The following is a 14,001-nucleotide window of genomic DNA, read 5'->3' on the forward strand; positions in this document are numbered from 1 at the left end:
TTGTTTTTTGTTGTTGTTGTTGTTTTATTTTTAAAATGCCTCATAACCAAAAGAAAAAGAAAATGAAACATTTATTACAACAGCAAGAAATATCAGCAAGTCAGATGTGGTGCTACATACCCATAATCCTAGCACTCTGCATGGAACAGGAGAATAGTGAGTTTGAGGTTAGCGTAAGAAGAAAAGCAAACAAGACCCTCTCAAACCACAAAAAGAAATGCCAATCTTGTATCTTTAGAAGCTAGGGGTGGGTGTTTGTATGTGTGTGTGTCTGTGTCTGTGTGGTATCGGTGTGTTTACCTTTAATCTCAGCCTTGAGAAGGCAGAATCAGGATCTCTACTAAGTTCAAGGCCAGCCTGGACTATACAGCAAGACCCTGTCTCAAAAAACTAAGACAAAACCCAAAATACTGCTGTGCTCTTGATAAAACAGCACTAAAGAGCACACTCACTTAGTCTTCCAGTTAAAGCAAGCAAGTCAGCTGACACCTCATAACTTCAGAAAACTCTCAAGTTAGGGACAGGGTGAGAGTGAACTGCAAGACTGGTTGAAACTGTATCAAGAAATTGGACCATCATTGCCTACCCTTTAAAGAAAGGTTCACTTCTCTTCACCTCTGGCAGAAACATGAACTGAATAGAACCAGCTTTGGAGACTCAGGAACCTGCTATAGCTAACGGTGATAGAAAAGAAGGGGTAAATCAGGAGTAAATACCAAGTGGTGACTCTCTCTGTCCTTTTCCAAACCACGATATAACCAACTCCTGAGAACCATAGCTAAGTATGCTCATTCCTGGGGCGAGAGAGGAGGATTCTCCTGAAGACGCTAACTATGCCTAGACAAACTGTCTACCTTAGATACCAACATTTGGATGCTTTTGAACCAAAAAGCAAGACCCTTGCAAATCAAGTATGTTCTGACCACATTGAAAGCTCCAAAGCTCAGCCATTGCTTCTGGTCAGTTTATTATGGCCCTTTCCTATGTGTGAAAAGACAGGCCAAAATAGGAAAAGAAAAAACACTAGCCTCAAAAGGAAACTGTTATTTTTTCAAAAGCACAAAATATACTAAAACTTTTAAGCTGTTCATGGAGGCTTGTCAGTGATTGTAATCTTAGCATTTGGGAGGCAGAAGCAGGGGGTCAGGGGATCAAGGGCAGCCTGAAGGAAGTGGCGGATTCAGGGCTAGCCTGGGATGGTAAGACCCTCTCTACCAAAAAAAATAAAAGAAGAAGAATGACTTGATTTTTTTTTTTCAGATATAAAGACAAATCTATGAAAATACGACAGGGGCATTTAAGAAGATAGTAAAAGAGGAGGGGGTACATGTGAAACTGAAAAAGACAACCCCATTAGAAAGTAAGAGAGCTGCCGGGTGGTGGTGGCGCACGCCTGTAATCCTAGCACTTGGGAGGCAGAGGCAGGCGAATTTCTGAGTTCAAGGCCAGCCTGGTCTACAGAGTGAGTTCCAGGACAGCCAGGACTATACAGAGAAACACTGTCTCAAAAAAACAAAAAACAAAAAAAAAGTAAGAGAGCTGGGCAATGGTGATTGGTGATGCACACCCACTCAGGAGGCAGATTGAGGCCAGCATGGTCTACAGAGTGAGTTCTAGAACAACCAGGGCTACACAAACCTGTCTCGAGAAAAAAAACAACAAACACAGATAGATGTCTGTGATGTATTCCTGCCATGTCTGCACACTCCTGAGACACCAACACTAGCGCTACTGAGGAAGGCTTTGCCATTTCTCTGAGCCTCACCCTGTAGAGGAAGGCTTTGCTCTTTCCCCATGGGTCTGAAACTGTGATCTTTGATATGGCCATGCCCAACAACTCATTCACTCAGGATTTCACACTGTTCCTCCTCTCCCCACAGGAAAAGTTAGGGCAAACCTTCTGGAGAAGGTGAGAGGCTAGGGTGTCCCCTGCTGAGCAGCCTTACCAGGCTACTTCTCCAGGATCAGGATGCAACAGGAAAAGGTGGGAACAGCTGGTTCTGGGAGGAGTCTAAATAACTCCACCCATGCACACACTCATGTGCACATCTGATAGGGCTGACCTTGTTGAGAGTGGATAGAGTTCTCCCTCTGGCAGATCTTCTGGGGGCCCCCTGGCCTACTATTAGGCCAGCAGTTTTTAATACTGGGAATGGCCTGGAACAGATGGAAAGAAGTTAGACTTTGAAAGTTTGTCCATTTTAAGTAAAAACTATAAATAGTAAGAAGTCGTTAACAGAATCTGTAAACACAAGGAAGGCCGTAACTCAGTTGAAAGTGCTTACCTAGCCGGAGAAGCCTTTGGGTTCATTGCCCAGCGAGTATCTTCCTCCCACCCGACTCCTGCCCCTGCCTGACACCAGACTTCCTCTCTCTTTAATCCTTGCATTTTGTGATGTCTGACTTTGTTTAGTTTTTCATTTTGTTACAGTGCTGGGGGTAGAACACAGGGCCTGTGCATAGCACCCTGGCTCCTAGACTTGTGGTATCTCTTTTGAAATGTTAATTCCCTTAATTGGACAAAAGCTGACTTCACTCAGTTGAGCCCAGCAGAGTACTTGCTGACAACTTGTTACCCCTTGTGCAGCATTTAATTGACCCCTGATTGAAGTGAATGATTAAAAATTTAATTGTAGCCGGGTGGAGTGGGGCATGCCTGTAATCTCAACACTTGTGGAAGAGAGGCAGGAAAATCAGAATTTAAGGTCATCCTTGGTTACATGTAAAGTCTGAACCAGTCTGGGCAATGTGAGACTATCTCAGAAACAACAATTAGAATTTAGCATCTAACTTTAGGTATCTTTGAGTAATGATTTCTTGATCTAACCTGGTTGTGTTGATTCCACAGTGTCTCATGCAGGAGCTTCTATGTCATCTGCTTCCTCAGACACTGGAATGAGTCCATCTTCATCGTCTCCTCCCCAAAATGTACTTGCTGTAGAGTGCAGGTGATGAACGGTTCTCCACTTCCTAGCAGTTCGCTGCCATGGACATAAATCCCCAAACCCTGAAATACAACCACAGAAAGCACTCAGCTGGCTAAGTATATCCTTCCTGTATAGTTTCCGGGATTGTATCTATACCCTCCGCTCTTCTTTTTTATTGTTGCAAAAAATAAGCTTATTAATAATTGAAGGTTAGGCGACCTGCCATATTGGTCATAATTTTTCCTCTGTATTTTTTCCGTGTGTGTGTGTGTGTGTGTGTGTGTGTGTGTGTGTGTGTGTGTGATACAGAACAAAAGGGCACTTAGCAAAATTGAATTTGTATAATAAAGCTTTCAAGTGTTCTAGAAATCATAGACAAGCAAGTGCACATGACAAACATGAGAACATTATCTGGCTGAGTAGTTACTGCTGCACTGCCACTGAGCTGCATTTGAACACTTGGTGAGTAGGGGGTTTATTTTGTGTTGTTCTTTTATTATTATAATTATTATAATTATTAATGTTGATTTTTTTTTTAATTTCAGTTTTTGTGGAAGCACTTGCTATGTAGAACTGCCAAAGTATGTGTTCAGCAGTGTGCCCAGATTTAAAAGTGTAAATGGGACAAAATAAATTGTGAAAGGAAGTGTAGTTGACTGAAAACTGCAGGTGTAATAAGTCTTCCACTTTTTATAGGACTTTTGAGCACACAATTATGCAAATATTTTAATGTTTATTAATGTTTACAGTGGAATTGTGAATAAGTTTTCAGTGGACTATCCTATCCCTTGACAAAAATATTTTGTCTTTTTTCTATGTAATTTCAGAGTTTTTATTTTGTTACAAAAATACAAAAATGAAATATATAACAACAATGAAGTTATTTAACAAGATTTCTAAAGCTGAAAATTTTGTGTAAAATAAGGTATTATCTTGCAACTTGTTAAATATATTTATTCAGACATTGGATGGTTGTATTTTTATGTATTTTTTAAAATATTAATAAAATTGAAAAAAAGAAAATTCTAGGTTAATTCACTCTTTGGACGGCAATAGTTGTCAGCTGCCCCTTTTTCAGGGGGCTGCGTCTGCAGTCGCCGGTGCTGGAGGGAGTCTGTCTCAACTTTCCTGAGAGAGCAGCTGAAAGTGGGCATCTGGGTCACTCAAGTCTGTCCTTGTTTAGAAACTTTGGCAGTCCTCGTATTTAAACCGTTTTGAGGATCACATTTTTGGTTGCCCTTAAGATGCTTTGTCACAGTTTTTATGTTCGCTGTACTGCCGAATAAATGTATATCTCCCAAAGTCGAGATGCAACAGTTACATAAAGCCACTATGTAAGCCTTGTCTGTGAATTGTTCCACAGACTGATACATTTGTAAATAATTCTTCCAGAATCATGTATTTAAAGCAGTTTTGCATATACATTATGTAAAAAAGGTAATTTTTTTAAAAAACAATTTTTAAACTCATGTTTGTACATTAAAGGGGTTGTTTTGAAGCCTCCTTTTCTGTGTTTATATGCTGTAGCGAGCGTGGTAGCCCAGGGGCTGCAGACTGAGGGCAGACAGAAGCAGCACACGGCTATGTCAGAGCAGTATCGGAATTGTGTTTCTCAGCGTCACCTGCTACATCGTGAACCTGCGATTTAGATTTCTTCCATTTTCTCAGAGAATTAAAACAAAAAAGTATTTTTGTAATATGAACTTTGCTGTCTTTTCTTTGCAAAGCAGATCTCAATGTAAAATAAAAAGGACCCTCAGTGGGCGTGTCTTAAATGTAGGCTTTACAGTTTTAGTTTTCTTTTAAGTGACTGGTTTTTTCCAAACTCCAGTAACTTATAGTTGGAAAATTAGATTATACAAAACTAAGCCTTTCAGTACATTCTTCATTTTTCAAAAATACTTTTAGTACTTAATTATAAAAATGAAAAAATTGTCACTCAAAACTAGAATGCAACATTAGATATGTTAGTGATTTTCTTCAGTAGCAATTTGGTAAATCTGAGATAACTTACTAGTTTGAATACTGTCCCTCTTAGCTGGTAGAAATTTCGTACCAAAGTATTGGGATTACCTACAGAAGATAAAATTACATATTCACAAAATATATATAAAGATACAGATGCTATCTATACCATTTTGTTAGGACAATAGAAAAAAATGTGAAATTAAGTATTGGTTAAGCATCACAGTTCAAATGGTGAGCTTATTTTGAGTTTACCTAAACTTTGAGTTATCACATATTGCATGTGACTTAGAAAGAAAAATATAAAGATATTATGTTAAAAAGGTATGTACTATCCTTACAATCAAGGTATTCAAAAATTATATAGCTTTCTGTGTTGGTATTCTTTCATGTGTTCTTACCGTTTATTCTTTTTATCAAATTTCCAGTCTGAAATCCACTTAGAAAGAGAGCACATTTGAAAAGACTATTAATATGACATCTATAAAATTGGCTTGTCTTGGAAATCTGTATGAATTTGCTTCTGTACTTTTTGTTGTAGGTCTTATAATTTAACATACCTATCAAGCATTCAGTGCTATATATAAAACATGCAAAAACTCTTAGCAGAAATGATTCATTAGCCATTTATGTATCTTCTATGTATCAGACCATTGTGATGCCAAGACTCAGCCATATGAGCCAGCAAGACAAAAAGGTTCCTGTTTTCATGGAATATGTGAGGTCAAGTAGGGTAGACATGAAACAGTTACCTCTTTTAATTAAAATCCTGTTTTTCTTTGGCTTCTTGTGCAGGGTCTCGTGCAGACCAGTCTGATTTTGAAATGACTGTAGATGAGGCTGGCTTTGAACTTCTGATTCTTTTGCTCCTACCTCTCAAATGCTGGGATGATAAGTATATACCTGGCTAAACCTATTTAATTTCTCCCTCTCCTCTCCTCCTCACCTCGACTCTCTCTTCCTCTTCTTCCTCCTCCTCTTCCTCTTCTTCCTCCTCTTCCTCCTCTTCTTCCTTCTCTTCTTCCCCTTCCTCCTTCTCCCCGCCCCCCTCTCCCCGTCTCTGTCTCTCTGTCTCTTTCTTTTTTTAAAATTCTGGGTTTTGAGATGGGGTCATATTCTAGCCCAAGCTAGTCTAGAACTTACCACATAGCCCAGGATGGCCTTGGGCCTCAGCCCAGCCACCATCTATGGTAAGTATAGGTAGTCACAGTTGCCAAGACATCCTGACATGGACAACAACTAGCACTGAGACTGAAATGGTCTGGAAAGACTTTGAAGAGAAAATAACTGGTTAAGCTGGGTCCCAGGGAGGCAGGTGGATAGGCTGGGGAGGTGGGAAAAGCGATGCAGGTAACAGGGTGCTGTGAGCAGGTGAGGGAGGGAGGAGGCATGAGGAGAACTGGGTCAGGCTCTCCTGTGCTGCTCCTCCCTGTGCCTCTCACCTTGCGTCGAGCCCCTTGTGCCCTCTGCACTGCTCCTGTTGCTAGGGCTGCTTTTGCTGACTTTCGAGTCTACAGAACATCACCCTTTTGCATATCTGATAGTTTCCCAGTCTCTTCTGTTTCACCTCACAGCATACATACACATAAGTGTATGTATGTATGTATGTATGTATGTATGTATGTATGTATGTATAAGGAGTTGCTTCCTTCAGTGTTCATTGGTCATAGGTGTACCTCACGGTCCTAGCCCAGGCTCTAACACAGAGTAGTCAAAGTTACTAGTTAAGTCAAATCAAAAAAAAAAAAAAATTAGTCAGTTACTATAAAAAAATTATTGATCTTTATATAGAAAACCAGACATGTAAGATCTTGAGGGCTCTTTTTATAACACTATCATGTTGAGATAGCAACTCTGTGGTATGAATGAAACTAGACTAGTGTCATGACCTGATTGCCAATTAAAATGCCCCCCTGGTGGTTGCTTTCCCAGCTCCCTGGTTGTCCTTCCCTCCCCCATCATTTTCATGCGGTATGGCTGTGTAACAAGGTTTACTAAATTCCTGGAGGACAGCACTAATATCCCGTGTCTCAGGGTTGATCGGCTCGGGATGGAGTTTCCACTGGTAAGAAATTTCCAACAGATACAAGTGTCGTGCCTTAGCACAATACAGTTTGTTCTGATGTTTAGGTCCTGAGACAGGGTCTTCTGGGTAGTTCTAGGACAGCTTGAATTCAAAATAACCCTTGTGAGCTTGGGGACTGTAAGTATGTGTCTCTACTCAGTCCTACAGGTTTTTCCTTCAAATTCTAATATTTTCGATGATGACAAGCACAAGATACTTCTAACCTACAGAGAACCACTATGCATCTTTTCAAAATAGAATTAAGAACAGTATTTATAATTTTAATATTTGTAGTTAACAGAATTATGAAGCTGTGCCGGGCAGTGGTGGCGCACACCTTTAATCCCAGCACTTGGGAGACGGAGGCAGGCGGATTTCTGAGTTCGAGGCCAGCCTGGTCTACAGAGTGAGTTCCAGGACAGCCAGGGCTACACAGAGAAACTCTATCTCAAAAAACCAAAAAAAAAGAATTATGAAGTTCAGTTTGTACTCTGTATCATGCTAAATTCATCTTGCAACGCTCTGTTGTGTAACTTAAGGACCATTATGTATATAATAAATGAGTGTATGTGTAAGTAATGGGCTTTCTTCTTAAATTACACCTAACAAGATAATCTAAGAGTCTTATCTGTGAAGAGTTGCCAGAGGGAAGCTGCTGAGATTGTCTCAGCAGGTAAAGGTGCTTGTCACTAAGCCTGATCTGAGTTCCATGCCTTGTAGCCCACATGTGAAGGGAGAGAGAAGCTACTCTCCGGCGTTGACCTCCATACACAGTAAATGAATAATAAACATGATTCATTTTTAAGTTGCCAGAGTAAACATAAAAAAAGAGATAACTCTGTTAAATTTTAATGTCAGACAAATCCTTACCTAATTTATATAAAAAAAATCCATGCAAAACCCATGCTACTATTGAAAACATTATTTTATCTGTATTTAATCAGTAAACTGTCTTGTTCTGCTTCTCCATGTCACTGTCCTCCAGGAGGCCTTTTTATGGTTTCTTGTGGACATAAGCAGATTGCTGAAGTTTGTCTTGGTTTCCAAGGATGAATCAGTATGGTAAACCACATCTGCTTTTTATAAGTAACACTGTTCTGGAGATGGGCCCTGTCTTTGATATAGTTGTTACATTGTGAGAGCGAGCTTTAAGTATACTCAGGTTCTTCTGGGCAGATGTGGGACTCCCTCTCAGTACCCTGTTAACCTCTGTTAACCACCTTCATCCCTTGCCAAAGCCACTCTGCAATAAAACATACATTTCTCAGAAGCAAGTCTTTGTGAATGAGCTAAGCTATTATTGTTATATATACATGTCTCTTCATGCAGCCACATTTTTGGGTGTAGGGGTGAATACCTAGTATACTCTCAGGTCATCTGACATTCTTGCCACCAGCCAGTGTACAGGGGGCTCCCATTGCACGGCACCCTCACCTCACCGTGGATTGTCAGAGTAAGGGATTGGGGATTGTACTTGTTGGTTTTGCCATTCTGATAATAGCAGTGTGCTGTGCCTTTAATGTGCATTTCCATCATCCTCATCCTCATCATCGTCATAGTGTAGTGACATCATGTGTGAGGTGTTTGTGGCAAGCACCCTCCCATGTTGGAAACTCCTTTATACTGCTGATGCCAGTATAAACTAATGCATCAGTTTTGGTTTGAATGTATCTAGTGAAGAGGAAAAAACACCATGTCCCCTAAGAAAAACTGTGTGCTCGGGATTCACAGACTATCTGCAAATTCTAATGATGTGCCCATCTTCAGACATACCAGAAGAGAGCATCTGGATCCTGTTACAGATGGTTGTGTGCCACCGTGTGGTTCCTGGGGATTGATCTCAGGACCTCTCGAGGAACTAATGGGCATTTGAGAGATTCCCTTGAGGATAACAGTGTGGCTTAGTGGCATGCACAAGACTCTAGGGTCCAGTCACTAGCACTGAAAATAAAAAGGTTCACTGTTTTTGATCAGTACAGGACCATTAGAGTATGCAAACAGCTTGTGATCTCCTTGAGAACACCATTAGAATTTAAAATAGTCTATGAATCCTGATTTTATATATATAAAATATATCAATCACAGGCATATATATGTATATACACACACATACACACACACACACACACACACACACATATATATATATATATATACACATTGTATATATATGTATATATATATGAGAGAAAAAATGAAAACCAAATTTAAAGTTTTCTCTAAAGCAAACAGGAAGGAGAAGCAGGTACAGGGCACTTGGCCACCCCTCAGCACGCACGCGCGCGCGCACACACACACGCACAACTAAATCAGTATGGTAAGCCAAATGCAGATGGTACAGTGCATATGTTCACAGCCAAGACTAATGTTGAAGTCAATCTCCCATGAAGTATTAGCAGGTGGCACCAAAGCTGCGTGTGTTCGTTATGTAAGCCTGTAAACCCAGTGCTCAGGACACTGACCAAGTGGAATCTTTCCATGTGACTGGGTCTGCGTAATCCACAAGTCAATCCATTCATGGATTAAGGTTTTTGTTTTTAAAGTAAGTCTTATAAAGGCTGGCCTAAAGCATGCATCCTGGTAGGTGCACACCCCTACCCCTCCCTTATCCGCTCCTCCATTCCTCTCTATCCCCTCTCCCTCCACTGCCACCACTACTCAGGCTGTTTCTTGTATGCGCCTTCTGTCACCTCAGTAATATCACCTGAGCACTCCCCTTCTCATATAAGATACTCACTAGATAAAACCTTACCCTCTCTAGTATTCAGTTATAACAGTTGAGCATAGACATAAAGCAACTGTTGACGTACATTTAACAATTTAACTCCCAAGCTGGAGAGATGGCTCAGTGGTTAAGAGCACTAACTGCACTTCCAGAGGTCCTGAGTTCAAATCCCAGCAACTACATGGTGGCTTACAACCATCTGTAATGAGATCTGATGCCCTCTTCTGGTGTGTCTGAAGACAGCTACAGTGTATCCATATATAATAAATAAATAAATCTTTAAAAAAAAAACAATTTAACTCACCAGTGAAATGGTTGACAGTGAGATCAAAGTCTCCTGTGGGAGCAAGTGCAGCCAGCGAGTCAAGGTCCACATCCGGTAGCTCAGAGGTAGAGTGCTTTCCTGACATACACAGTACCTTGGTGGAGAGACACACCATACTACCTTAGTTCTGTGAAATTGTTGCTATTTTGTTTTGAAATAGGAGAAAACGGCTTCTAAGTTGTTGAGATAGTAATAAATGACAGAACTGGGGCCATGTTCGTTTCTGCTGACTTTGTATTTGTTTCCAGTGGCTAGCGTTCTCTTTTAGTTTTTTTTGAAACAGGATCTCTGTACATAGCTCTGGCTGTCCTGAAACTCACTATGGAGACCAGGCCTGGTCTCAAACTGACAGAGATTCTTCTGCCTCTGCCTCCCATCATTCTTAGCAAGCATCCTTGTGTTCCTAGGCCAGCATCCTGGATTCATCAGAACATTGGCAGACTCAGCTTTTGAGAACCAGGAAGTATTACCCGTGCTATCTTTAGGTGGTAGTTTGGCTCATTGCTAGGGGGTTGTTGGCTTTGTTTTCTTTTCTGTATGTGTGTAGTGTATACACATGTCTATGCAGGTATGTCTGCATATGTGTACAGAGGCCAGAGTTGTCTTGGATCCTGCTCTATCTGCCTTATTCCTTTGAGACCTATTTGGTCTTTCACTGAGCCTGATCCTAGCTAGGCTGGCAGTCAGCAAGCCCCAGCAGTCATTCCTGACTTCAGCTCCTACACGTGCTACTGATGTACACTGCCATGTTCAGCTTTATGTGGGTGCTGGGATCCAAACTCAGGTCCTTACATTTGCACAGTAAGGATTCTTACCTACTGAGCCATTTCTAGCTGTCTTTCTTTTTTTTGAGACAGGTCTTGGCTGTGTAATCCTGTAGGCTTAGACTCAAAGTTCTTCCACCTTATACCCTAAGTACTAGGAATTCAAGCATGAATCACCAGGCACGGCCAATTTTTATTTGTTAATCTCTTGTTACTACCGACTCCTTATTTTTCCTTTTAAACTCTCCCATGCTAAAACAAGCTGACACCAAAACTGTTGGTTGAATTAAGCTGGGCAGTGGTGGCACACGCCTTTAATCCCAGCACTTGGGAGGCAGAGACAGGTGGATTTCTGAGTTCGAGGCCAGCCTGGTCTACAGAGTAAGTTCCAGGACAGCTAGGGCTATACAGAGAAACCCTGTCTCGAAAAACAAAACAAAAAAAACCTGTTGGTTGAAGGGGTAAAGTTTAGACAGTCTAAGAAGGCCACACCTCCTAATTGTGCTACTTCCAGTGGGCCAAACATATTCAAACCACTGTAGCCACCATTGTCCCACCTTGGGTTATAGCTAATCTTACTAAAATATTGGTGTAAAAGACAAGGAAACTGCTGATGTCTACAATAGTCTGATAATAAAAGGATTTATTCACAGAAATGTGTACCTTTTTTTCCTAGCAGCATCTTGTCTAACATATCAACACAGTGCTTTTTGTGTGTCATAGCAGAGTCGTGGTTTAACAGAATGGACAATACTAGACTGCAAAAATAAAGCAGTGAGGAACAGCCTGCCCTCCCACCTGAGGCCATGGCGAGGTTTTGGTGAGTGTTGCACACCTCCACCCCACCCTACCTCCCCCCTACACACACACACACCATGTCTGGGTCAGGGCACTGGAGCCTGGCATGTGATAGTGGAAGGGACTGGAGACTGTGTTGTGTGTGGTTGAAGTTGCCTCAGAAGCAATGGGGAAGCTCTGTGGTCTGAGCTGCTGCCTGGGGCCATGTTGATGTTCTAGGGTTGGGAAGAGCTGGCTCTACCCTTCACAGGCTGCCCACCCCAGGAATGGGAAAGCTGGCAAGGTGACCAGCTCAGCAACCATCCAGGCCCAGATCTGGATCTACCTCATCCTATGAACTGCTGGAGCTTGTGAAGGGGCTGGTCCTACAAATCCAAAGCTGCAGGATCTTCATGACACAGGGTAACAACAGGATATCCCAGAGGAGTCCCAGTGAGGATCCAGTATTGATGTTGTAGCAGAAGCCAGAGGCCTCAAACCAGACCAATAGCTCATTGCAGTGAACACTTGCAAGTAAAGCTATTTGGACAAACCGTGGGACACACTGCAGCTTCTACAGTGAGTTTATCATTTTTAAAATTTTCTTTTGACGTTTATATTTTGTTTTCCTTTGAGTGGCAAGGCTGTAAGGGCAGAGGGCAGATACAGAGAGATAGGGAAATGAGTGGGCTTGAGGTGCATGATGTGAAATTCACAAAGAATCGTTTAAAAAATTAGCATTACCTAGATATTTGGGGATGTCAATGAACATGATAAACTTCTGGTTAGATGACTCAAGAACTAGAGCAGTGGTCCCTGTCCTTCCTGATGTTTCAACCCTTAAATACAGTTCCTCACATTGTGATGACCCCCCAACTATAAAATTATTTTCATTGTTTCTTCATAACTAATTTTGCTACTGCCATCAATCATAATGTAAATATTTTGTATTTTCCAGTGCTACCCACAGGCTGAGAACCGCTGAGCTGGAGGAAGACACAAATTACCAATATCAGGACTGGAGGAGGATGTGGGTATTATCACTGCTCTTGGTTTTAGTAGCCATTTCAAGTTGTACATGATGTCAGAGCTTACCTGGTTGTATACTTTAAATATATGAAATTTATTGTGTATCAGCCATTTTGTTAGAGCTGTTTAAGAGTCAGTTATTTAATGTAGAACTATACTTTGGTTGAGTGGTAACAGTCACAAAATTACAGTTACAATGTAACAAGGAAAATAATTTTGTGGTTGGGGTATTAAAGGGTCGCAGCATTAGGACAGTTGATACAATCTTGGTTTGAAAATGTCCAGAGCTTCATAGGGATTTTGCTCATCAAATTAACAGGAGTGGTGTCTGTATCTGAGATGAAATCTCTCTGTGTTTACCCCAGAGACTTGCCTGAATTTTTTTGACCATTTTCTTTATGATCTATGGTCATTTTAACGTAAGTGATGCTGTTTATATCTCGTTTCTTTGGTAGTTGTCCCTCTTTTTTCTGCCACTGTTCCCTTTACAGTTGAACACATGTCCCTGGCCCCAGTCCTCTTACACTAGAGACTCACCCTGGAGATCAGTGAAAGTGAAGGACCACAATATATTGTAGGAGAGCTGGGTAGAAGTTGCAGTCAGCCTTAACAAGCACTCAAATCAAAAGCCAGTCCCAGGGGCTGGGGAAGTGCCTCAGTAGGTAAAGTGCTTTGCTGTGGAACCACGAGGGCCTGCGTTTGGAACCCTCAGATTCACTACCACCCACTCCTGCCACAGTAAGCAACACAAAAGCTGAGACCCCCTCAGATGGAAGGAAGCTGAACTGCAAAGAAGACTCTGAGACCAGACCACTTGCCTGGAAGTTCAGACCAACTGAGTCACCTGGAAATGTCACTCCCACCGGGTGAGCTGCCTGCAGGCTGTGCAGTGCTTCTGGCCCCAGCTGTGTGAGCTGTAACCCATGCTGGGGCGGGCTTTGGTGATGCAGATGTCTCTGAGTCTTTCCTGCTCTTTTAAGCACCTCACCCCTACTCCTGTAACTCCAATAAACACTCATTGGTTCACCTAGTTGGATTTTGGTGGTATCTGTACTTTGGTTGGTTGTAGCATTTCTACCTGAGGTGAGGAAATGTGTGTGTTGTCTCTCCAGGAAAAATGTTGTCACACAACAGTCCCAGATACAACAGACTGATGATGTCCTGTAATTACAGCCTTGTTTGTTTGTTTTTATAATAAACTTTGCAACTAGAAGACTTAAGTTGTTATCATAGGAAGAACATGTGCTACTCACGAAGGCAGTCTAACTTTCACTACATCTAGTCCAGGGGCTTGGGCTGCTTCTTAATCTTACTGGTATTCAGAGCAGTTAGGGTGCCTTGCTATGACAATAATGGTAGTAGTGAATTAGCAAGTACGGTTGAATAATCCACAACAAAAATTATTTAAGGACTTTGGAACCGAG

At 41.5% G+C, this 14,001-nt stretch overlaps 1 protein-coding gene and 1 long non-coding RNA gene across 3 annotated transcripts in view; both read left to right on the forward strand.

Annotated features, from left to right (window-relative positions):
* Window positions 1–4,630, forward strand: part of Arid4a (AT-rich interaction domain 4A) — a 75,236-nt gene extending 70,606 nt beyond the window's left edge. Inside the window, exon 24 of one of the 2 annotated variants that reach the window (XM_028788636.1) lies at window positions 2,849–4,630. In XM_028788636.1, the coding sequence (XP_028644469.1) occupies window positions 2,849–2,952 (104 nt within the window). In that variant the 3' untranslated portion in view covers window positions 2,953–4,630. Of the gene's footprint in view, window positions 1–1,260; window positions 1,361–2,848 lie in introns of those variants that run through there. The other variant, XM_028788643.1, reaches the window with a different exon arrangement.
* A 5,249-nt stretch (window positions 4,631–9,879) lies between these two features.
* LOC114640468 lies at window positions 9,880–13,607 on the forward strand. The gene is made up of 4 exons (XR_003714148.1): window positions 9,880–11,591; window positions 11,820–12,127; window positions 12,507–12,578; window positions 13,317–13,607. It is a non-coding gene; the product is annotated as an uncharacterized LOC114640468 (long non-coding RNA).
* Window positions 13,608–14,001: the final 394 nt, after the last annotated feature.

Source organism: Grammomys surdaster, unplaced genomic scaffold (assembly GCF_004785775.1).
Source record: "Grammomys surdaster isolate TR1022 unplaced genomic scaffold, NIH_TR_1.0 127, whole genome shotgun sequence".
In the NCBI taxonomy this organism is placed as follows: Eukaryota; Metazoa; Chordata; class Mammalia; order Rodentia; family Muridae; genus Grammomys; species Grammomys surdaster.